Consider the following 27,123-nt stretch of genomic DNA (forward strand, 5'->3'; position numbering starts at 1 on the left):
CATGGAAGGTCCTGACGCCTTCGGGACCCAGTGGGGGCTGGACGGAGATGCCCATCAGAAGAGCAGTTTCTCTTCTGGATTAAACTTTATTATTGAGAATTCAGGAAAAGAAATGTTTACTATGTGAGTAGTGCTGGGCTAGATCGCTTAAAAAATTATTGTAAAGTTTTAGATCATTAGTAAGCTAAGTTTTAAAAAAATTCAAAAGCTAAACTTTTCAGATACTCTATGATGTTTCCTGTCATCAGTGTGGATGAATAGATGTTGATAATATTGAAAGCCTGAAACAGACAAAAATGGTATGTTAATTGAATAATTCTGAACAAACCTAAATCAACTTTCCTAAGATCAGTAAAATCACAGGATGTTGAAGTTGGAAAGATCCCCTAGGCAACATCCCTGCCAAGCAGTCAGCCAGGGAGAAAGGGTGGCTATTTCCAGGGCGGCCCACCCCACATGTGGGAGGCACGAGAGGAGGAAAAAGAAGTGGACGGGACCCGTAGGTAGAGGGTTGAAGTGGAGTTTCCCTGCGCTACATCATGTCCTCTTGCATCTGCCCAGAACATCCGTATGAGGTGGTGATATCAGCATTTTACGAGGGAGAAATCAGGTCCAGAGAAGGTCAGTGAGGAGCCAAGGTAGCAGCGTAATATCTTTCAGGATAGCCGACCTCTGGAGAAAATAAAGAGGGAGGGGCTGGACGATACTGTGGTTAATTGGATGAATGAATTGTTAACATGACTAAACTCAGCACTTTTGGATGACTGGCTAGACTGCATCCCTGAGAGAGCTTTCTAGTGGTATGTTGTAATACCTGGACCTCCGCTCTGTTTTATTCAGTATCAACAGTGGATTGAATGAAGATACAGGATGCACGGTTATCAACTGGTATGGAGATAAAGTTGTAACAGAGAGCAACTGTACTAAATAGCAGAACTGGAAATCAAAAACCCTCAAAAAGATCAAATTCAGCTAAAGAAAGAAGTCTTACATGTGGGTACCGATGACCAACTTTACAGGTAGGTATAGGACAGGCGATGGCTGAGCTTATGAAACAGACCTGACGGTTGTTGTACTTGAAACTTACATCCGTATGTTGGTGACGTGGTTACCTGCAGGGCCAGGCTGAATCAAGGGAAATACAGGGATAGAGAAGATGTTGCCCCTGCTGCCCTTCCTGGCTCTGCGTGCCTTCCCCATGGATGCACTGCTCGCTAAGAGATGGGGCCTGGCTTCCACAGGACAGGCGTTACAGCATCCTTCTGGAGTCCGTGTAAGTCCTGCCCATTCCCAGCTGTGCTGTCGTGACCTCTTGCAGTTGGAAAGCAGAGTTTTATTCACATAAACAGGATCCTTGCAAACTCACCGCCCACCTCTAAGTCCTCTCTTCCACCCCGTCTCTGTTCCTTGCATGGAGGAGAAAAGTTTAGTGGGATGCTAAAAAGGGGCCAGCGGAGGCGAGGCAGAGGGGAGAGAGAGAAAGAAAGAATAAATACACATGGATATGCACATGTGTGTGTGCACCTGAGGGTGGGGGAGGTCAGCTGACAGACTTCCAAGGCTCACACCACAGTGACAAGTGGATATTGTCCCCCTGCCCTTATGCTGTGCCCTGTGGCCACCCTAGACTGAATAAGCACAATGTCAGTAAAATGGCTATATTAAAATACCGACTTCACCAGGTTGATGAGAAGATTAAATGAGATGACAAATGCAAAAACATCTAGCCCTGCATCTGACAATTACAGGTACAATAGGTGCTTCTTCTCAACCAAAGATGACTCTTACAAATAGAAACAAAGTGAAAAGAAAATGAGATCAATGAATGGCAGGTCACTAGTTTCGAGTTAAAGGCTTAGTCACACATTACCCTTCCTCCTCAGCAAATGACCTTATGAATTTGGGGAAATTGGCAAACTTCTTATAGGAAGAAAAGTGATAAAGTGGGGTTAATGGGGAAGGAAGCGAACCAAAGACATAGAAAAGTGCTGCCCATTGGATTCCAGCTGTTGGGAAGCTGGACCACCCAACAATCTGTAGAGGCACCAACGTGTGCATTTGAGTGATTCCTGTCATCAGTGTCTGGCAGTCTGAGGGTAGGACTTCAGAATGTGGATGCAGCTCTTGCTCTGAGGTCAGGGCTCTGCAGTGACCGTCAGAGCATCCACAGTGCACAAGCGGGTGGGCTGTGAGCGTGATAACAGAAGGGAGTCGCCCAGGCAACAGGGGCAGAAGAGAAACCTTGTCTCTCCTGACTACAGCCTCTTCAATGCACCCCTGCCAGAGTAATCTTTCCAAAGCACCAACTTTATTTCATGGTTAACCTGCTTAAAAACCGCACTGGGTCCTAGTGCTTAGAAAAATCTTAAACTCCTTGGCTGGAGATTCCAGGCCCTCCATAATCTTGTTTTGCTAATTTGTAACTCAGTCATTTCCACGTCCATGCTCCCGAGGCCAGACTAATTTCAAAGCTGGTCCCTAAAATTCGATTCCTTTTTTAATCGTAGTATTTTGCTAATGGTTCTCCACTACCCCTTTCCCCACTAGCACACTCTCCTCCCTTCCCTCTGTTCAATTCTTGTGGAAGCCCATGTGGTATTCTGCAATTGCTACAGCACTCAATTACCATCTATTGAAACAAAAATAACCAATGACAAAACCTGTTCATTCCGGGCCTTTAGCACTGACTCTCATTCTGAATTAGTTTTATACTGTGAACCAAAAGACAGACTAGGACCATGCCTTCTAATCCTGTGTATCACTCCCTACCCCCTGCAATGTGCCTACTACAGCCCTTGGACATAGTGGTAGCTCAATAGTTAAATGAAGGTAAATGAAGTTACCTGGCAAATTCAGCAGGAAAATAAAAAAATCACTTATGCCAGTTATTCGACTGAATTGACCAAGAAATGAAGTCAAAGTAATTGATCTGGTGGTCCCAATAGACAAAGTCTAATTCTGCATGTAGTTATCTTGAAAGTCAAAAGTGCACTGGGTGTGTGATATATTTTAATGTGCGATTCTAACTGAACAAGGAAGGGTCATACTATCAGAGGCTTGAAATTAAAGGGGATGTCTGCCTTATTCTGCAATCTGTATGTAAACACAGAACTCACTCTTTTCACCTGATCCTGCTTATCTGGCTGTTATGCAGATCATTTGTTACACAGGTTTACAGGGTGGGTCTTTGTTTCAGTCTTTATTCTGAAAAATATGATATGACACACTCTCTGTTTTACTCAGCATTTCAGTATACACATCCAATATGAAATACCAGAGATGATAGATATTATAAATAAAAACCATGAATAGAAAAATAGTCCACTCAGGCCAAGCTCAATCCTTACTTGACTGCTCATTTAACCCTGTTCTAACCCTTACTCCATGGCAGTAAAAGCTTTTTAAAACTTACATGTAAGACCACCTCAGTTAAATGTCACTGTCTACAACTGTCAGACTTCACCCATCTGTCAAACTATGGAATGCTGTAAGGGAATATTCGGCAGGGGGGCGGGAAACACAACTTTCATAGAATAACCTGCAAATCATAGTCAACACGATTATGGACTGAATGCTTGTGTCTCCCTAAAATTCATATGTTGAAGCCCTAAGCCTCAATGTGATGGTATATGGAGACAGGCCTCTAGGAGATAATTAGAGTTAGATAAGGCCACGAAGGTGGGGCCCTTGTGATGGGATTAGTGCCCTTATGAGAGACACCAGAGAGCTTGCTCTACCTCTCTCTTCCAATCTTGGTCACAAAGAAGTCAAGTCAGGACACAGCAAGATGGCGGAGCCTACAAGCCAGGAGAACAGACCTCAGAATGAGGTCTTACCAGCACCTTGACCTTGAACTTCCCAGCCTCCAGGACTGTGAGAAATAAATGTCTGTTGTTTAAGTAGCCCAGTCTGTGGTGCTTTGTAATGGCAGCCCAAGCAAACTAAGACAAACAGTAACAGGGCATTGAAAACACTCCTCATCTAAAACGAAGACTAAAATTATTTTGAAAATACATAATTACGTATCATCTGGGAATTCCATTCTACCCCTCCCTGGTAAAATAGGTGTGTTAACAATTGTCTTTAATGTAATAGGGAATCAGCAATTCCTCTTTGTCATGTGGGACCTAAACCTGATAAGTCACAGGTGGCATTAATTTTCTAAACTCAAAGGTGGCAATTCCTCCAAGTGCATATCTTTTAGACCTATTTCCTATATATTGTATATATTTACAATGAATAAAATGTATGCCAACATGATTTAGTTAAATGGTTTCCTCCAATTATAAACTTTCTATTAAAAATAAATGTCATGTGAATAGGAAAAATAATTTAAATATTGAAGCCTAAAGCACCTTAGTGTTTGTATGATGTGATCTTTACTCTCTGGCTCTCAAATCTAAAAAATATGATTGAGATCTGAGTTAAAATGTCAATTCTTTTTTCTCCAACTCTATTTTATATTGTCCAGAAAGACTCTTTCCAACATATAAGGCTTATCTATGTTATCAGAGCATGTGTGGTTTCCAATGACTGTATGTTTCTCCCTTAAAGTTTGGCAACTGTGCATATTCCAGAAAAGCAATGGACTTTGTGTAGTTCATTCACATCCCTCAGTCACAGCAGTATGAGGTGAGAGTCGGGCACCTTCAGCAGCTGGGCCGGCCCTGCTCTGCTGTTCTCTTTCAGAGTAAAGGTCTGCAACATGAACTAGGAAAATGGAATCAGAATCACAGACCACAACACGTACAAAAGCACAAGGATTCTTCTGTACTTTTACATAAAAAAAAAGTAGGATTTTCTACTGTTTCTAACATTTTACCCATATGTCCATAACCATGCTGATCTAAAAATCCATGGATTTTTAAAAAAGATAATACTGCATACATTTCTATTATTTTCACAATCAGCTGGGGATGACTTAACTTATGATTTCAACGAAGTGCAGCCTTCCATTTTCAATTAAACAGTCCATCATGAATAAACAGCCCATAATCATTAACTTAAAAATTCCTCACATAAAATTCTACCTGTGGCTCTCTCATTATATAAAGGGTGACATAACCATGCGGTATGGAAGCAGCAAAATGGGAGTCGGGAGACCTAAGTGATAGTCTTAGCTCTCACAGGACTAGTGTAACCTCAGACAAGTTGTTTAATCGCTACAACTTATTTTTACTTAATAGCATATTAAGGGCACTGGATTGCATGCTGTTGAAGAAGATTTTTGTCTCTAAAATTCTAGGACTTTATTAAATGTTTATTGCAAATAACAATGCAAATCATATAACAGGTGTTTGAACACATAAGAATAAACACATAGTATCGAAACATGGCCCAAGCTGTCAAGGAGTTTACTGATATTTAAATGGGCTTCTAATTTCCAGAAGGCACAAAATTCTTGATGAAAATGATTTCATTAAATAGATTTTAAAAATCTAAAAATTCTGAGTTGACCTCTTTTAGGTCCTTTTAATAGGTCGTTTTGAATTTAGTACTCTGTTGGTCTTTAATTCTCTGGGTATAAGATTTCAAATGCTGAACCGGTTTGCAGGGCAGAAGTGGAGACACAGATGTAGAGAACAAATGTATGGACACCAAGGGGGGAAAACCGCGGTGGGGTGGGGAGGGTGGTGTGCTGAATTGGGTGATTGGGATTGACATGTATACACTGATGTGTATAAAATTGATGACTGATTTAAAAAAAAAAGATCATAAAGTGTGGCTATAATTATCATTTGCATCACCATCACCAGCTCCTTTGAGAAGGAGCCTAAAAAAAAAAAGATTTCAAATGCAAGATGGCACAGGGGTGGGGGCGTGGCTTTTGGTGTCAGTAACACCTGGGTTTGAACCTCACCTTTTCCTGGACAAGAGAAAGCACCTGTCTCAGATTCGTTTTATAATCTTTTATAGTCATTTTTACACTCTTTTAATAAAGAAAAAGGTAAAACCAATCCTCTCTTTGAACCCAATTCTATTCCCCAGAGATAATGAGTAAGGCAATTATGTTCAAGTTTTTGATGGGAGCATCCCAGGGTTGAATTTCTGCAAGGAATTCATAAATAAAATTAGCTAAAAACAATGTTTACTTTCATGTCCCTATGCGTGCAGCTGCTCCTGAGCCTCTTTGGGGCGTGCCTGGGCCTTCCCCATCTGTCCTTTCGCACGTCGTAGTTATTCTTCCCCACCTCTCCTCACAGTCATTCAAAGGAAAGATTCAAATGAAATTCTTCCTTGGGTACTGTCTGGGTACCCCCCTGTGATTCATCTGCCGTGCTCTGAATCTCCATACCTTTTACTCTCCTTCTTTCCTGTAAGATCTTATCTTTCCTGTAAGACTGCAAGTCACGTGAAGCGTCTTTGTTTCATGAAAGTTTGTCACTACATATAGTACCTAACACTGTCCCTTCCACATATTAGCTACTCAATACATGCTTGCTTAGTTAATAAACATAGTTTAAAATTGGGCAAGATGTTTGAAAACACTGGAAAACAGCTGGTTTTATTTTGATTCCAAAGATGTAAAATTCTAAGTCATATTTCTAAAATAAAAACGTTATTAATTCTGGGAAAATGCTCTATTAGTCTTGAGCATGTACAGTTTTTCAGGAGGCCTCTCAGGAGTCATCTCTGACAGAGGATGTCAACACAGGGGAGAGAGGGAAAGAGAGAAACTCTGCTATCACATGTATTCCTCAGAACCAGAGAGCAACCTGAGCGAGCTGCCCTGCCTTGAACCCCCTCCTTCATAAACTCACAAGAATTGAAATAAAGAAGGAAACACTGCTTATGTTTTTTTTTTTTAAAAAGCACAAGCCTAACATCAAAGCTTCTTCATAAAGCAAGCTTAAGACCACAGTCAGGAGCAAGGCGGCCAAGCGGTGCTATCGTGTGCACAGGGAATCAGGCACAGAAGGGCGGCCCCGCAGGCACCACGAGGGTAAGATGCACATTCACCCTGCTTCTCTATTTCGCCCCATCTCAGTCCTTCTGCAGCCTGTACCAAGTGTGTCGTGGATGTAACAGGTCATTTTCAATCTAAATCTTGTTATAGATTAATCAGCAAACATTTTCTTGCTTATTATACAATTTATCATGATGAAAATTACATTGGACTCCTCAAGGCTACACGCTGATACATTCATTTATTCAGAGCTGTGTGTAGAGAGTTATACTAATCTTCATGACAGAAAAGGATGTAATAGCAAGATTTAAATTACCTACTGAAAGCTAAAGTATTGGTGTCTGTGGACATACTCCATGTAGATAAAACACAGCACATCTTTATGTTTGCTGATATAAGCTTCATGTGAACTTATTTAAACACAAAATAAAACAAAATATTAGATGGTTAGTCTAAAATAGAAACCCATTACTTCTCCCAGGCAACAAAACAAGACTGCGTACTATTGAAATTGTGTTTGATCAGATTTGAAAATAGGCTATAAAATTAGGTCAAAGTAAAATTCTGGACAATCAAAAATATTAAAGGCTTCTCAAGGTAACCAGGAGAGCTGAGGTAAAAGAAGCCACTCTGTTGACTCCTTGGAGCGTGTCCATGGCAGTTGCAGCCAAGGGGAGGGTAAAAGGTTGAAAATACGTTCCAGGCTTTGCACAAAGGCCAGCTGCCTCTTACGACTGCTGCCAACTTATGGGCTCACATTCCCTCCTAATCCTTTAAGTCAATCGAGAACCTTCAGGTCACCTGTATCCATCCAGAAACTATCCTGATTGTCACTATGTGGAAGTGTTTATTCTAGAAACGGGCATCTCTTCCATCTGTTGAACACTAGGACAATGACAATGGCATCACCATCCATACCCCACCCCCCCATATAGGTAACATCCATTCAATCTCTTAACATGTGCTAAGCGCTCTTCTAAGCACCTGGCAAATATAAACTCACTTAACATCAATCTTATGAAGTAGGTATTCAATTAGCTCCAACTTGTAAATGGAACTGAGGTGAGAGGTGAAGTAATTTACTGAAGGGTGTATAGCTAGGGAGACACAGAAGTGAAGTTTAGGAAGCGTGGCAGTATGAAGCAGGTGAAGGGGGAGGACAGCTGCTTAGGTTTGAAACGAATACCCTTCCCCTACCAGTCAATCTTGGGACTTTGGGCTGGGGGTGCCCAATCTGTGGACAAAGTCACAGCATTCCAGTATAGCCTTCAGTTGTTTTTCTGGTCTCCACTTCTGAGCATAGAGCAGCAGCAGAAAGATGACAGGCCCAAAGCACGCTAGAATATAAGGCAACTGTGGGATATGAGAGAGGCAACCATGAAGAAAAGGGCAGAGAACTCTAGTTTTTTAAAAGGCTAGCAATGATAAGCATGAAATGCCATTCACTGAAAAAATCAAAGACGTGATAACACTTACAGGCAGACCTCAAAGATACTGTAGGTTCGGTTCCAGAGCAACGCAATAAAGTGAGTATCACAATAAAGCGATGCACACGAATTTTTTAGCTTCCCAGTAAACATATAAAAAGTATGTGTCTACTATACTGTAGTCTATTAAGTGTGCAATATCATTAAGTATTTTTACAATGTACATACCTTAATTAAAAAATACTTTCTTGCTAAAAAAGTCACAATAGTTACAAAAATAACATCAAAGATCACTGACTACAGACAACCATAACAAATATAGTAATAAAAAAGTTTGAAATATTGCTAGAATTACAAGAATGAGACACAGAGTCATGAATGAGCAAATGCTGTTGGAAAAATGCTGCCAACAAACTTGTTCCATGCAGGGTTACCATAACCTTTGATTTGTAAAAAAAAAAAAATCACAGCATCTGCGAAACGCAGTAAAGTGAAGGACAGTAAAACGAGGTCTGCCTGTACATTGAGAGAGGCATCATGGGACAGTTCCAGAATTCCTACCACTAGGAATTCACCCTCGCTAGGATGACTATACGAAAAAAGCAACAACAAAACCAGAAGATAAATGTTGGCGAGGATGCAGACAAGTCCTACATTGCCGGTAGGAATATAAAACGGCGCAGCTGCTGTGGAAAACAGTTCGGTGGTTCCTCAGTAGGTTAAACACAGAATTACCACGTGACCCAGCAATTCCACTTTTAGGTATCTACCTCAGAGAAATGAAAACCAGGTGTTCAAACAAAGTGGAAACAACCCACATGTCCATCAACAGATGAACAGGTAAATAAAATGTGGTATATCCATAGAATGGAATAGTGTTCAACTATAAAGAGAAACAAGGTACTGAAAAATGCTGCAACATGAAGGAACCTTGGAATCATTATGCTAAGTGAAAGAAGTCAGACACAAAAGGCCACATACTGTATAATTCCATTTACATGAAATATTCAGAATAGGCAAATTCACAGAGACAGAAAGCAGATTATTGATTGTCAGGCGACAGTGGGAGGGGAGAATGGAAAGGGACTGCTCAATGGGTATGGAGTTGCCATTTGGTGTGACTGCTGCTGGGAACTAGGTAGTGGTGATGGCTGCATAACTGTGAATGCAGAGAATGCTGCTGAATTGTATCCTTTAACAGGGATACAGTAGTAAATTTCCTGTTAGATGTGTATTATGCCATCAAAACAAAACAAGACAAAACAAAAAAGACTCCCTCCAGGAATCAGGAGGCTGGGTTCTCAAGTCAATACTAACCTCTATCACCAGCCCCAGTTTCATTTTAGGAACTGCCTTGGGTCCTCTTCCTATTCCTCTACTCTCATCCCTGCCTCCCTGGACCACTGCAACCTCCTTATGGCTGATCCTCTGCTGTGTGCAAATGAAACCTCAATAAAGCTGGTTTAAAAATTAACATGAGCGCAAAGGAGTAATTCCCCAAACTGGCCAGGTATTGTAGCAGTAAAACATTTTTGAGCAACTATATATATCATTTTCCTTATATGTGATATGTTTATATTATTATTAGTTGATAATATCTCAAGGCACAATAAACATATATTTAAAACTATGCCGCGGATAAATCATTCATTGGCTCAAAGCTAAATCCCAATTGTGTTAAAATGACAGAAACATATCTCCCTTTCATTGTCTATTTCCAAAATTTCATATATTGAGATATTTGTCTATTTTTTTCTCCATATGCAACTTATAAAGAGTAATCAATGACCTCTACTAAAACCAAACCAAACCAAACCAATAAAAGCCAAATGAACTGAAATGGAGCGTGTACTTGGCAAGTTGTTTCTCGGCATCAGCACAAAGTTCAAGAAGCCCCATCAGGACAGCAGACACATCCATGTAAGGCTCCCAAACTGTGAAACCACGTCCAATCAGATCAATGGCTGTTCTTCGGATCGTACTGTGTGGAGGAAGTTTGGGGCTTGGTGGCTGCAGCAGAAGAAATGTCAGTGCCTTACCTAAAATTACAAAATAAAAGGCAGAGCAATAAAGTAATTTTACTTTTGTGATGTTTTCTTTGAAGCATATTTTCAAAATATAAACCACTTTAGATTTACTTTAACTGACAAGGGGTTTTGAATAGTAAGACTATAAAAAGATCTCAAGTTTACAGCTTGTTTAGCCATGTACTTTAAAGAGATAAATTAGGCTACAATATTTTATACCATATTCTAAAGTGTTGTAATTACATAATAACTATATTTAAATATGTATATATAATTTCAAAACATAATAGTGATTCTAAACTTCCAAACAATGTTTCTCCCTACTCAGCATTCTGCAAAATGAAGATGCTTTCAAATAATGTAAGATGGTATTTTTTCATCTTTCTTCTGCGCCTAACAGAATTCATACGCGAAATGCTTCATCAATAACACTTCTCATCACAGGCAATGATTATCAACAGGGATGAGGGATGGAGAAGGTAGAATGTGTAGTTTTTAAAAGTCTCCACTCCACCCTGCCACCGCCCCAGACAAGCATATTTGTTCCTCCACATTCTGGTGTACCAATAGCAGACAATGACATCAAGTACGTGGTAAATTCTTCACATAAGTTTGTTACGCAATTTTAAAAATAGCTCAATATTACTTCTAAATCTGATGAAATGATCTAGATTTTAATTAATATGTATTCCTTTATGTTGAAGATCAAGCTAACCGTTTGTATACCTAAGCCAATGGTCATTAAGCTACAAAAGCTCATCTACTTCCAAAGGCATTCTGACATTAAAAAACACCAAAACACCAGGGATTGTGAAGAACAAATTGCAACTTAGAAGAGGGTTTTTTGTTTGTTTGTTTGTTGAGGGGAAGAAACAAAACAGTTTATAAATCATACTATTGTATAGCGTACTAGTTAAAGGGAACAGAGGCTTCAGATTCAAGACAGAGTATTAACTGATTTTATAACTTACTAGGGGGCAGGCTTAGGAAGATACTCAGTGAGCCTCAGCTTCCTTGTCTGTAAAATGGGGATAATAATAGCTATCACTCATGAAGGGCCAGAGTGTTAAATGAATTAAACAATGAAGTGTACTGCCAAGTGCCCTCACTGGCATGTGTTCAGTGAAGGGCAGTCAGGGCTCATTCTGAATAACATGTTGAACTTGTCTGTTTTTAAAATTAAGAACATAGCACATAAACTTTAATTTAATTCACTCAACAAATAAAAGCATTTACTCATTGGCTATGCTATAGCCAATTGTTAAATGAGAATGGATTGAAATGGGGGTGAAGAGAAAGATATTGTAAAGCTGAGACAAGTCTGTGAATGCACTCTCTATACAGTGGTTCTGAATTTCTTCTCAGTCACAGAATCCTTAAAGATTCTAACAGAATGTTTTTAGAAGATAAAAAAATAAAAAGAATCTGTTGAAAGCCATCAGTCCTTTCCTCAGGAAACTATATACACATACATATCCATCAAATTCTGCAGAAAGATTTCAAGGAGGCCACGGACCTTGGGTTAACAACTCCTGCCGTAAACGAAAAAGGTACACAGATATGGAAAGCCTCCTTGAGAAAAACATCTAGAAATTCATACTTCATTCATACATGTATTTGAAAATTTTACTCTCATACTTAGCTATGTAAATAATATGTAAAGCTCCAAGTTTTGTGGATCATAAAAATATAAACCCCTTGAAAAAAAGAGATCCAATGCTCTATTTTCTGCTAGTACCTATGTGTCTCTTATCACAAGTTATCTTTAAATATAAGCATTTTGGTGCCTTTCCCGTCTCCTCAGCAAGTTTGTTAGCTCCTTGAGGGTAGGAAGTATGTTTCATATAACTCTGCATCTCCCAAACCACCAAGCACAATGCTTTGCACACATTATGGACCTAAAATGGATAACAGACCTGCCTTTACTGAATGTACACTTCTAACGCAGCTCCTGGCTCCAGTTTGCCAGAATATTTCAAACTGTCAAGAATATCTACCACTTTCCTGTTATTCTTGACATCTAGGAAGTCGTATGACTCCATATAATATAGGTGCTCTGCAATATGGACCAAGGTGATGAAAAAGCTAAAATTAAGACAATGATAGCGCTTCTCTATTAACAGAAAAAAATCTCATGACGGAATTGTATGAATTTTAAGTTTTATCTCTCAGAACTTTTCTTAAACCTTAGGTACCCAATAAAGTATTGGGTATTTTAATCTCTTCAAGATGGAATCTAACTGTACAAAGGCACATATTTACTTATTTTATGTAAGTGCCCCACTACTGCACAATCGGGGAATATTGCCTCACTGAGTAACCAAGGTGGAGAAGGATGCTACCACCTGCCATCATGATTGAGTCCTTCGTAAAAGACTCTCCTGGTGGCAGTATTAAGAAGTTCAACAAATTGGCCTGATATTCACTCAAGACTTTCCACAATTTGGTCCCAAACTTTCCATCTAAAGATTCACTGAGGAACTGTTTATAGAGTATTGTTTTATTGATATTATACTAAATGCTGGGGAAACAAAACAGAACAATACTCAATTCTTTCCCTCAAGAAAATTCACTGTAGCTCAGGATATAGGTGAGCAAACAGGTAATTTGAATATATTATGAGGAGTGTTAGAACATTTATAAGCACAAGGTATCAAGACAGAACCTAAAAGGGGCGCTTAACCCAATCTTAGGGATATAAGAAGGCTTCCAGGGAAAGGTGACCTCTATACAAAAACCTAAAGACTAAGTAAAACTTTGTCACTCACAGAAGAGGAGTGTGGAAAGAAAACATTCTAGGCAGACAGAATAGCATGTCTAAAGACCAGCAAATGAGAGAGAACACTACCAGACCAAGGGATTACACATAGTTCAATATAGCTGGAAAGTTCGTCGGTGGAAAGAGAAGGGGTTGGGGCGATGGACAAGAGGGAAGAGGACGAGATGGATGAACAGTAACAGTGAGACACGTGGCAGGACAAGTCATTAGCGCCTGATCACAAAGGGCCTTATATGCCATGCGAAGAGTTTGTTCATTCTGGTGACAATGGGGAACGATTGGAAAGTTTTAAGCAAATGAGGGGTTTGATTAGATTTTCATTTTAGAAAGATCAACATTTAGGCTGTCGTGATTACAAAGGGGCAAGACCAATGGGACCTTCAAGATGGAGGAGTTAAGACGTGGAGATCACCTTCTTCCCCACAAATACATCAAAAATACATCTACACGTGGAACAACTCCTACAGAACACCTACTGAACGCTGGCAGAAGACCTCAGACCTCTCAAAAGGCAAGAAACTCCCCACGTACCTGGGTAGGGCAAAAGAAAAAAGAAGAAACAGAGACAAAAGAATAGGGATGGGACCTGCAGCAGTGGGAGGGAGCTGTGAAGGAGGAAAGGTTTCCACACACTAGGAAGCCCCTTCGCGGGCGGAGACTGCGGGTGGTGGAGGGGGGAGCTTCGGAGCCACGGAGGACAGTGCAGCAACAGGGGTGCGGAGGGCAAAGCGGAGAGATTCCGGCACGGAGGAGCGGTGCCAACCAGCACTCACCAGCCCAAGAGGCTTGTCTGCCCACCTGCCAGGGCAGGTGGGGGCTGGGAACTGAGGCTCTGGCTTCGGAGGTTGGATCCCAGTGAGAGGACTGGGGTTGGCTGCGGGAACACAGCCTGAAGGGGGCTACTGCACCACGGCTAGCCGGGAGGGAGTCCGGGAAAAGGTATGGACCTGCCAAAGAGGCAAGAAACCATTGTTTCAGGGTGCACGAGAGGGGGGATTCAGAGCGCCGCCTAAATGAGCTCCAGAGATGGGCGCGAGCCACATCTATCAGCGTGGACCCCAGAGATGGGCATGAAATGCTAAGGCTGCTGCTGCAGCCACCAAGAAGCCTGTGTGCAAGCACAGGTCACTATCCACACCTCCCCTCCCGGGAGCCTGTGCAGCCTGCCACGCACCGCCAGGGTCCCGTGATCCAGGGACAACTTCCCCGGGAGAACACACGGCGCACCTCGGGCTGTTGCAACTTTATGCTGGCCACTGCCGCCACAGGCTTGCCCCGCATTCCGTACACCTTCCTCCCCCACCCCCCAACCACGGCCTGAGTGAGCCAGAGCCCCCTAATAAGCTGCCACTCTAACCACATCCTGTCTGGGTGGGGAACAGATGCCAGAGGGTGACCTACAGGCAGAGGCAGGGCCAAACCCAAAGCTGAACCCCAGGAGCTGTGCAAACAAGGAAGAGAAAGGGAAATCTCTCCCAGCAGGCTCAGGAGCAGCGGATTAAATCTCCACAATCAACTTGATGTACCCTGCACCTGTGGAATACCTGAATAGACAACGAGTCATCCCAAAATCGTGTCGGTGGACTTTGGGAGCAATTGTAGACTTGGGATTTGCTGTCAGCAACTGATTTGTTTCTGATTTTTATGTTTATCTTAGTTTAATCTTTAGCACTTGTTATCATTGGTGGATTTGTTTATTGGTTTGGTTGCTCTCTTCTTTTTTAAAATTGTTATTATTTTTTATTTTAGTAATTTTTATATTAAAAACTTTAAAAAAATTTATATTATTCTTTTTCTTCCCTTTTTCCTCCCTTTTCTTCTAAGCTGTGTGGCTGACAGGATCTTGGTGCTCAGGCCTGAGACTCTGAGGTGGGAAAGTCGAGTTCAGGACATTGGACCAACAGAGACCTCCTGGTCCCACGTAATATCAATCAGTGAGAGCTCTCCCAGAGATCTCCATCGCAAAGTTAAGACCCAGCTCCACCCAACAGCCAGCAAAATCCAGTGCAGGATGCCCCATGCCAAACAACTAGCAAGACAGAAACACAACCCCACCCATTAGCAGAGAGGCTGCCTAAAATCATACTAGGTTCACAGACATCCCAAAACACACCACCAGATGTGGCCCTGCCCATCAGAAAGAAAAGATCCAGCCCCACTGACCAGAACACAGGCACCAGTCCCCTCCACCAGGAAGCCTACACAAGCCATTGAACCAGCCTCACCCACTGGGGGCAGACACCAAAAACAATGGGAACTACAAACCTGCAGCCTGCAAAAAGGAGACCCCAAACACAGTAAGTTAAACAAAATGAGAAGACAGAAATATGCAGCAGATGAAGGAGCAAGGTAAAAACCCACCAGACCAAACAAATGAAGAGGAAATAGCAGTCTACCTGAAAAAGAATCCAGAGTAATGATAGTAAAGATGATCCAAAATCTTGGAAATACAATGGACAAAATACAAGAAACGTTTAACAAGGACCTAGAGGAACTAAAGAGCAAACAAACAATGATGAACAACACAATAAATGAAATGAAAAATTCTCTAGAAGGAATCAATAGCAGAATAACTGAGGCAGAAGAACGGATAAGTGACCTGGAAGATAAAATAGTGGAAACAACTACCACAGAGCAGAATAAAGAAAAAAGAATGAAAACAATTGAGGACAGTCTCAGAGACCTCTGGGACAACATTAAACACACCAACAATCGAATTATAGGGGTCCCAGAAGAAGAAGAGAAAAAGAAAGGGACTGAGAAAATATTTGAAGAGATTATAGTTGAAAACTTCCCTAAAATGGGAAAGAAAATAGTCAATCAAGTCCAGGAAGCACAGAGAGTCCCATACAGGATAAATCCAAGGAGAAACATGCCAAGACACATATTAATCAAACTATCAATAATTAAATACAAAGAAAAAATATTAAAAGCAGCAAGGGAAAAACAACAAATAACATACAAGGGAATCGCCATAAGGTTAACAGCTGATCTTTCAGCAGAAACTCTGCAAGCCAGAAGGGAGTGGCAGGACACATTTAAAGTGATGAAAGGGAAAAACCTACAACCAAGATTACTCTACCCAGCAAGGATCTCATTCAGATTCAACAGAGAAATTAAAACCTTTACAGATAAGCAAAAGTTAAGAGAATTCAGCACCACAAAACCAGCTCTACAACAAATGCTAAAGGACCTTCTCTAGGCAGGAAAAACAAGAGAAGGAAAAGACTTACAATAACAAACCCAAAACAATTAAGAAAATGGTAATAGAAACATACATATCGATAACTACCTTAAATGTAAAGGGATTAAATGCTCCAACCAAAAGACACAGACCGGCCGAATCGATGCAAAAACAAGACCCATACTTATGCTGTCTACAAGAGACCCAATTCAGACCTAGGGACACATACAGACTGAAAGTGAGGGGATGGAAAAAGATATTCCATGCAAATGTAAATCAAAAGAAAGCTGCAGCAGCAAATCTCATATCAGACAAAATAGACTTTAAAATAAAGACTACTACAAGAGACAAAGAAGGACACTACATAATGATCAAGGGATCGATCCAAAAAGAAGATATAACAATTGTAAATATTTATGCACCCAACATAGGAACGCCTCAATACATAAGGCAAATGCTAACAGCCATAAAAGGGGAAATCGACAGTAACACAATCATAGTAGGGGACTTTAACACCCCACTTTCACCAATGGACAGATCATCCAAAATGAAAATAAATAAGGAATGACACATTAAACAAGATGGACTTAATTGATATTCATAGGACATTCCATCCAAAAACAGCAGATTACACTTTCTTCTAAAGTGCTCATGGAACATTCTCTAGGATAAATCATATCTTTGGTTACAAATCAAGCCTTGGTAAATTTAAGAAAATTGAAATCGTATCAAGTATCTTTTCCGACCACAACGCTATGAGACTAGATATCAATTACAGGAAAAAAACTGTAAAAAATACAAATACATGGAGGCTAAACAATACACTACTAAATAACCAAGAGGTCACTGAAGAAATCAAAGAGGAAATAAAAAAATACCTAGAAACAAATGACAATGAAAACACAATGACCCAAACCTATGGGATGCAGCAAAAGCAGTTCTAAGAGGGAAGTTTATAGCAATACAATCCTACCTCAAGAAACAAGAAATATCTCAAATAAACAACCTAACCTTACACTTAAAGCAGTTAGAGTAATAAGGACAAAAAAACCCCAAGGTTAGCAGAAGGAAAGAATTCATAAAGATCAGATCAGAAATAAATGAAAAAGAAATGAAGGAACTGATACCAAAGATCAACAAAACTGAAAGCTGGTTCTTTGAGAAGATAAACAAAATTGATAAACCATTAGCCAGACTCATCAAGAAAAAAAGGGAGAAGACTCAAATCAATAGAATTAGAAATGAAAAAGGAAGAGTAACACCTGATGCTGCAAAACTACAAAGGATCACGAGAGATTACTACAAGCAACTATATGCCAATAAAATGGACAGCCTGGAAGAAATGGACAAATTCTTAGAAAAGCATAACCTTCCAAGACTGAAGCAGGAAGAAATATAAAATATAAACAGACCAATCACAAGCACTGAAATTGAGACTGCGATTAAAAATCTTCCAACAAACAGAAGTCCAGGACCAGATGGCTCCACAGGCGAATTCTATCAAACATTTAGAGAAGAGCTAACACCTATCCTTCTCAAACTCTTCCAAAATAAAGCAGAGGGGAAAACACTCCCAAACTCATTCTACGAGGCCACCATCACCCTGATACTGAAACCAGAAAAAGATGCCACAAAAAAAGAAAACTACAGGCCAGTATCTCTGATGAACATAGATGCAAAAATCCTCAACAAAATACTAGCAAACAGAATCCAATAGCACATTAAAAAGAGCATACACCATGATCAAGTGGGATTTATCCCAGGGATGCAAGGATCCTTCAACATATGCAAATCAATCAATGCGATACACCATATTAACAAACTGAAGGATAAAAACCATATGATCATCTCAATAGATGCAGAAAAAGCTTTTGACAAAATTCAACACCATTTATGATAAAAACCCTCCAGAAAGTAGGCATAGAGGGAACTTACTTCAACATAATAAAGGCCCTATACAGCAAACCCAGAGCAAACATCATTCTCAATGGTGAAAAACTGAAACCATTTCCTCTAAGTACAGGAACAAGACAAGGATGCCCACTCTCACCACTATCATTCAACATAGTTTTGGAAGTTTTAGCCACAGCAATCAGAGAAGAAAAGGAAATAAAAGGAATCCAAATTGGAAAAGAAGAAGTAAAGCTGTCACTGCCTGCAGATGACATGATAGTATCCACAGAGAATCCTAAAGATGCAACCAGAAAAATACTACAGCTAATCAATGAATTTGGTAAAGCAGCAGGATACAAAATTAATGCACAGAAATCTCTTGCATTCCTATACACTAATGATGAAAAATTTGAAAGAGAAATTAAGGAAGCACTCCCATTTACCATTGCAACAAAAAGAATAAAATACCTAGGAATAAACCTACCTAAGGAGACAAAAGACCTGTATGCAGAAATAGAAGACACTGATGAAAGAAATTAAAGATGATACAAACAGATGGAGAGATATACCATGTTCTTGGATTGGAAGAATCAACATTGTGAAAACGACTATGCTACCTGAAGCAATCTACAGATTCAGTGCAATCCCTGTCAAAGTAACAACAGCATTTTTCACAGAACTAGAACACAAAATTTCACAATTTGTATGGAAACACAAAAGACCCCGAATAGCCAAAGAAATCTTGAGAAAGAAAAACAGAGCTGGAGGAATCAGGCTCCCTGAATTCAGACTATACTACAAAGCTACAGTAATCAAGACAGTATGGTACTGGCACAAAAACAGAAATATAGATCAATGGAACAGGATAGAAAGGCCAGAGATAAACCCATGCACCTATGGTCACCTTATCTTTGATAAAGGAGGCAAGAATATATAATGGAGGAAAGACAGCCTCTTCATTAAGTGGTGCTGGGAAAACTGGACAGCTACATGTAAAAGAATGAAATTAGAATACTTCCTAACACCATACACAAAAATAAACTCAAAATGAATTAAAGACCTAAATTTAAGGCCAGACACTGTAAAACTCTTAGAGGAAAACATAGGAAGAACACTCTTTGACATAAGTCACAGCAAGATCCTTTTTGACCCACCTCTTAGAGAAATGGAAATAAAAACAAAAACAAACAAATGGGACCTAATGAAACTTAAAAGCTCTGCACAGCAAAGGAAACCATAAACAAGACAAAAAGACAGCCGTCAGAATGGGAGAAAATATTTGCAAACGAAGCAACTGACAAAGGATTAATCTCCAAAATTTACATGCAGCTCATGCAGCTCAATGTCAAAAAAAACAACAACCCAATTCAAATATGGGCAGAAGATCTAAATAGACATTTCTCCAAAGAAGATATACAGATTGCCAACAAACACCTGAAAGGATGCACAACATCACTAATTATTAGAGAAATGCAAATCAAAACTACAATGAGGTATCACCTCACACCAGTCAGAATAGCCATCATCAAAAAATCTACAAACAATAAATGCTGGAGAGGGTGTGGAGAAAAGGCAACCCTCTTGCATCGTTGGTGGGAATGTAAATTGATACAGCTACTATGGAGAACAGTATGGAGGTTCGTCAAAAAACTAAAGATAGAAGTACCATGTGACCCAGCAATCCCACTACTGGGCATATACCCTGAGAAAACCATAATTCAAAAAGAGTCATGTACCACAATGTTCACTGCAGCACTATTTACAATAGCCAGGACATGGAAGCATCCTAAGTGCCCATTGACAGAAGAATGGATAAAGAAGATGTGGCACATATATACAATGGAATACTACTCAGCCATAAAAAAAACGAAATTGAGTTATTTGTAGTGAGGTGGATGGACCTAGAGTCTGTCATACAGAGTGAGGTAAGTTAGAAAGAGAAAAACAAATACCATATGCTAACACATATACATGGAATCTAAAAAAAAAAAAAAAAAAGAAAATGGTTCTGACGAACCTAGGGGCAGGACAGGAATAAAGACACAGACGTAGAGAATGGACTTGAGGACACGGAAAGAGACAAGGGTCAGCTGAGACAAAGTGAGAGCGTGGCATGGACATATATACACTACCAAATGGAAAAGAGTTAGCTAGTGGGAAGCAGCCGCATAGCACAGGGAGATCAGCTCGGTGCTTTGTGACCACCTAGAGGGGTGGGATAGGGAGGGTGGGAGGGAGACGCAAGAGGGAGGAGATATGGGGATATATGTATACATATAGCTGATTCACTTTGTTATAAAGCAGAAAAGTAACACACGATTGTAAAGCAATTATACTCCAATAAAGATGTTAAAAAAGGGGCGGGGCAAGACCTACTGCCTTTTAAATTCTGATCTACTTACCCCCAGCCAAATGGATTAATTAGAATCACAGAATTTTTGAACTGAAAGGACTTTAGAAAACTATGATCTATTCCTGTTTTGTATGATGTAACTGAGAATGATGGAAGGCAAGTGGTTAGCTGCAGGCCTCTGTGGCCCAGGCCATGGGTAATGTGACCAGAACACATCTCTGAACACAACTTACATCTTTATAACCATGTTTTATTCATGACACTCTACCAAAACAGAAGATTAAATAAATTATATGTTTTATCTTTTCTCACACAATGAGAAGGTCCCCATTACTAGTTCCATAGCTAAATACAGCCATACCAAGATCCCTGTCTTTGTCTTGGCTCTGTCTTAGTTGCATCCTGTCCACAAAATGGTTAGTTGCACATCCAGCACTGCATCCACCTTCCCAACAGGAAGAGGTAGAAGGCTGAAGGGCATAAGGACATGTGGCAGTTAAGTCAAGCCCCCTTGTAAATTCTGATTACATTTCATTGGCCAAAATTATATAATAATTCCCCTAGTTTCACAGAAGGGTGGGAAATGTAGTTTGTGATCTGGCCACAATGCCATCTGCAACAATTCTGAGGTTTTGTTCACGTGTAAAAGGAGAATGGTATGCGGTTGGTAGTTGGCAATTTCTGCGCCTTCCCTGCTTCCTTTAGAATGAAGTTATTCTTTTTAATAGAGAAATTATTATCCATACATTTAACAAACAGCGATATAGCATCTTTGGCATTTATTCTATTGTCCAGAGCTAATTTTATTAATTTTTATTTTATTTTATTACCTTTCCACATCTGCTAAATGAGTAAGTTCCCTGGGCCATATGAAATTTTTATAAAAAAACTTTTTTTTTTTTTTTTTTTTTTTGCATGAGGCTTAGCACAGTGCTTTATAGTTCAGTAAGTACTTAATACACAACTGTTGCTTTGGCAAATACTGAAAATTACTTTACACTGAATGTGCCCAGCACAGTCAATAAAATTATGCACAGATCAGAAATTTCCAAGGGTCTGCTATAAACCTGTGCTGGTCTATGGCAAAGTTTCCATGGCTCCATGGTGAAATGGTAAAACACAAACAATGTAGCATGTCTTTTTCATGAAGCTAAATTTATTCAGTTTAAAGGAGTGCTTAGTCTAAGGTTATGTTCTTACTACTTTTTTGGTGAATAAAAGGGTTTCTCTTTAATAAAATGATAAAGATAGTGGTATTTTTTTAGTATTTGCACTCAGCAAAATAAAACACAGCACTGCTAAATACTCCCAAATTTTATTTTTGGAAATTTATTGGCCCATGATATTGGAAAGTTTGGAAACAGCTGCCATTTATAATAAGTTTACTGTCGTGAGGAACTGCAAGGGTACCTCCCCACTATAAGAATCACAACCGGTAAGTCCTATTACTGGTCACTGGTTCTTTACTGAGAATGCCAAGAGGCTCCTAACTCAACTTGTTAACAGACAGAATTCAGCATTACTCAAGTCAATCTGTGACCATATTCAAGGCCCAGTTATCAGATGATTAGCCTTTCCTACCTGTAAGATGGGTAAGTAGTACAGACACTACGGCAGCTTTATAGTGAGAAATTAACGCATAGCACCACCCACCCACCCCCATCACCCTGTATGTCTAGCCAAATGCACAAATGAACTACCAAAATGCACACAGGCTCAGAACTCTGGAAACAAATCAAATCAAAACAAAGCTCCTTAAAAAGCAGAAAGCACGAAAATCCAGAATTGGATAAATCACAATTAACTTAGACCCTCTAGCTGTTGAGAAAGTAATTCTGTTGTCATGCAGTCAAGAGTAATAATAATAGCTTATATTTTAGTGCCGTTTTATTTCAAGCTTTTTATCTCAAGCTTTTTTTTTTTAAAGTGTCCCAACTTTAATCTTACCATTTTTTAAAAGTGCTACAAAGGCACAAAGCTGCAAGAAAATATTTACACTTTGCTGTAACAGCAAAATGCTAAAAATGAGAAAAGGATTGACACAGAGATAGCAAAATAAAGCCTATGTAAGCTGTGGTTATAGTATTATACAATGGCTAACTTGTTGCTTTGGCAAGATGACTGTTGTCCCGTCATGAACTGACCAAGGAAAAATGTCAATTAAAAAAATTTTTACCCTATCTAGCTGGTTATGATGACCTGCTCTTTTAAAAGATTAACATACAAGCCGTAACACATACACACACACACACACACACACACACACACACACACACAAGCTCTGAGGCTATTACTTAGGAAATAATGAATTTGTTTCCTGGATCATTTTTGTATCCTTATCATAAAGTGTAGACTCACTTTATTAATGTACTCTACATTTAATAAATGCCTATTATACGAAAGCACTTTATTAGCTACAAAGGACTATAGCTATATATTTCTATAAGCATCAGGTATCACTTTCAGCATCATTCGATATTAAATGATACTTTTATATTGCTATTCCACTTTTTTCCCCTTTTGCATTTCTAACGCAAAGGTAGAGACTGAACCCGGCAGTACCTTGACTTCTCCACAGCACAATGAACAATGTTAGCACACTGTTCAAAGCACAGTGAACAAAAAAACAGAAGCCAGAATCAAACTATGTTTACCAAGAGAGAATGAAATTTTCTTACTGGAATTATTACAAAACCAAAGCATTTCAGAGAATTTTCCAAGCGCCCTTAGAGATCACTGACAATTATTACTGTTGTCCTGCTAGTAGGCAATATATGTAACCATTTTCCTGGGCTTTGGTCCCTCTTAGGCCAGTCAACAGGCCTAGTTAAGAGTTAAGATAAACTGGCTCATCATACTTAAAAGAAAATCATGAATAAAGAAATGGCCACTAACTATGCTTGGCTCTGAAGAGTAGAGAAGGAAAAAAAAAAAAGGTCGTATTAAAAAAATGTACTAATTAATAGCTCAATTACAAGGAACTTCCTGTGGGAGAACATATTATATTTACTTTAAACCAAATGAATTTATGATGATTTATGCCATTACAATGAGTGCAAAATGAATTAATAATGATTGGCCACTTATTTCAAAGTGTAACCAACTGAATGAAGCCTTTTCCCACTTGCTAACGTCCATCAAAGAACAGGGATGGCAGAGTGCCATCTAGAATTCTATTCCTTTGCTTTATATAGGTAACTGATTTGATTAAAAATAATTCCAATGCAGTGTGTATTCATGGGTATGGAATAATTAATAAACACTTATATAACAAGATGCTTTGTATTAATACAGTTATGAAAAACTACTTTTAAACTTTTTACATCCTGTATTGCATAAAAACTAAGTCATCATTTCATTTAATAAAAAGCATAAAGTAACTTTGTTAAATTAGGAAGTTAATTTAACAAAGATATTTTATAGCTCATTAATCTAATATCAGCGTAGTCAAAACAGTCTTAATTCAAAGAAAGTAGCTGTTTCTTGTCCTATAATCAGAAGAGTATAAAATCCAGTGCTGCTTGATTGAAAGTACATTTTTTTCTGTTCGACTGAGTTTCAAACTAACTAAATTGTGTCATACAGTGAAATTTAATCTCATTTTGCTTTTGGAACTTCATGTATTTTGGATGGCAGACTAAAATAAGAGTCTTACCTTCCCATAAACAAAAGGATATTACTTATTGCACATGACCCTTTTCCGCTTTAAGGAAGGTAAAAAGTGCTGATTGTTTGACAATCTGGGGGTCAGCAATAAAGATGTAAAATAGTAGAAGCAGAGGCTTATGATGTCAAAGAAGTAAAAAAACAAAAATCCATTAATCTATGGAATCTTTATTTGAATGATCTAAATACTTCCATGTCTTGTTCCCAAAGACAAAGGGGGGGTGGGTTGTGAAGCAAGAGACCTCCAGGTTCAAGTTCTAGCTCTAGCACCTAATAGCTGGGTGATCCTTTTATTCATTCAGTATTTCCTGAGTGCCTGCTGTGGACCAGGCACTGTTCTAAGTGCAGGTCAACCAAGTCTGTACTCTCATGAAGCTCACACTCTAGTTGGGACAAAACAACCAAATGAACAAATAGATACGCCGAGTAGTACTAAGTCCTGTGAAGAAAAATAAAGCAGAGTAAGAGCCTAGAAAGTGATAGAGAGGGAAGGACTCTGCAAAAGGTGACAAACAATTACACAAATTATTTTTGTTTTCTGGGACACTGATTTCTCATGACTACTGATAACAATTTGGTGTCCACGGAACACTCTATAGGTACAGAAAGATGGAGGAAATAAATAGGAGTTTCTCTGGTTTATGTGACACATATTTCTCGCCATGTTCTATGCATAGCTTCTATCAGACTTCTCTAGGCCTGATCACCTCCAGGAACCAACCAATCAGAGTGAATCTCTGGTCTTCTAAGCAGAGACTGGCCTTTTTCTAGAGATGAAACTCCCCTAACACTGCAGCCCTGGCTCACGCCTGATCTTAACCCTTTCTGGTCATCTGTACACCATTAAACATCGTGTGAGAGGGATTTGCCAAGTAAATGTATTACACGGCTCTGAAGATGCTGATGTGCCGCTCCAAAGTAATCGACCTACTACTTGATCAAAGACTCATGCTCAGTTATTTTACCCGCTTGTACTATTCTAGAGCTTCTGGAATTTAATTATTATTTAAAAATACATAAAATCAGAACAATGACATTCTCTGAGAAATACTATTAATGCTAATCAAAAGCATGGCAAAAAAACCTGAAATGTTTCATGATAAGTTCATAACTGCCTCCCCTTTTAAAATAATTCACACAGGCTAATTAAGTAACGGTGATTGTTACAAGACAAATCTCAAAGTAATTTTATAGGCAGTCTAGTGGAGATTAAAACCATAGGAAAAATTACTTGATCTCTTTTCTAATACCACAGTAAAACATTCAACTGGAACAAGAAGCTGCTGTATGTTAACCCTTTATAGATATACAGTCAAAGAGTAGAGACAGTCATCCTTAGTAGACACTAAATATTAGTAAGCTGTGACATGGAGACTAGAGTAACCACAGGTGAAATAAAGTCAGAATTGTTCTACATGCAGGCAAATGAATACCAACATTCTCAATACAAGCACTCTAAATGTTTCCTTTCTACACATTTATCTTATTGAAGTTGAGTAAGGGAGAAAAAAAAAAAGGTGAGCAAACAAAAGTCACTCTGCTGCCCGTTTCTCAGTCTGGACATCTTTGTTTAAGCTTTGACTTGGCTTAAATGAATGAATTAATATTGACAAAAACATCAACTAAGCTAATGAGTTGTTAGTTAAGGCAATAAACATGTCACATTAGAGTCAGCGCAGCAAAGAGGTAATTAGCCCTGGAAAAGCCCTGCTGATTGGAGCTGTTGAGATCCTCTGCTCTTAACCTTTGAGTCCATTATCTAACCCAGGAGTCGTGGCTGTGTTAATGGGAACTCGCCAGTAAACAGCAGCCTTGCTGGAGCAGCTAAGCCTGAATTCAGAATCCTGGGATGAAAGGGGTACTGGTGGGTTTACAAGACAGCCATCAACGAAGTTCCATGAAAATCTCAAACAGAGCTCTTTTGGGAACAGATGTTAATGTCAAAGGGGACAAATATATTTCCAAAGAAACTTGTGGGGGGGAGGTGGGGGTGATACATATTTTTTGATATAAAGGACACACAGAAATATATTAAGTAACATACAATCTAATAAAGGAGAAGTCATTCCAATCACAAAATCCCCTCTCTTCTACAAATAAGGATGCTCTGATCCTTTCAAGATAAAGCATAATACACTATCATACAATGAATTCCTGAACTATCTGACCTACAGAAGCAACCATGATCACACTTAAAACTCAGATAATAATTTATATTCATTTAAAACAAAAAAGAAACGTACACATGCTATTACACTCCTGAAATATATGTTTACATGAGTAATTACAGATTATCCTTCAAAACAGCTTCGCCTATAAGATTCTTTTTTTTTTAACTTCTCACTGATTTTACTGATTTGACTTTAGGACAATCAAAACTAGCATTTTCAAAGTCTATGTTGAAAAAATATCAGATGCTTATAGAAAACTCACAAACAGCAGGAGTTACAACATATATGAATAAAACTCCCATTCTCTAGATTAGTGGATCATTCCTGAAATAAAGCAAAAGACCATACTGGTGAGTTTGAATTTGAATTTGTATAATCTTCATATTAACTTCAAAAAAAATGATCAAACATAGTCTAAGTTTTGACATTGCTTCCAATATTACAAATGAAAATAGATATATTAATTGATACAAATATCTTATGCATATGAATTAACTGATACTACATCATCAGGAAATATTTCTTTTTCCTCGGGAAACTTGTTTTTCTTTTGAGCTTTAAAGCAAACACACACATCATGCATTCAAGATAATACTACACTGCCATTCATTTTCTGAGTTTTAATGATTTTATGCTATTTCCTTTTACAAAGGAGGATGTTCCATCCTAATTTTGTTATTACAGAAGTTTGATGAAAGAAATGGGTAGGTATGCAG

The 27,123-nt window shown here is 39.0% G+C and overlaps 1 protein-coding gene across 2 annotated transcripts in view; it reads right to left on the minus strand.

Moving 5' to 3' along the window:
• The window catches only part of WDR7 (WD repeat domain 7), a 365,561-nt gene that overhangs the window by 101,977 nt on the left and 236,461 nt on the right, over positions 1-27,123 (minus strand). For both annotated transcript variants that reach the window (XM_007191962.2, XM_007191960.2), the window contains one exon: positions 10,187-10,373. In XM_007191962.2, the coding sequence (XP_007192024.1) occupies positions 10,187-10,373 (187 nt within the window). The remainder of the gene's footprint in view (positions 1-10,186; positions 10,374-27,123) is intronic.

This window comes from Balaenoptera acutorostrata, chromosome 13 (assembly GCF_949987535.1).
Source record: "Balaenoptera acutorostrata chromosome 13, mBalAcu1.1, whole genome shotgun sequence".
NCBI classification, from domain to species: domain Eukaryota; kingdom Metazoa; phylum Chordata; class Mammalia; order Artiodactyla; family Balaenopteridae; genus Balaenoptera; species Balaenoptera acutorostrata.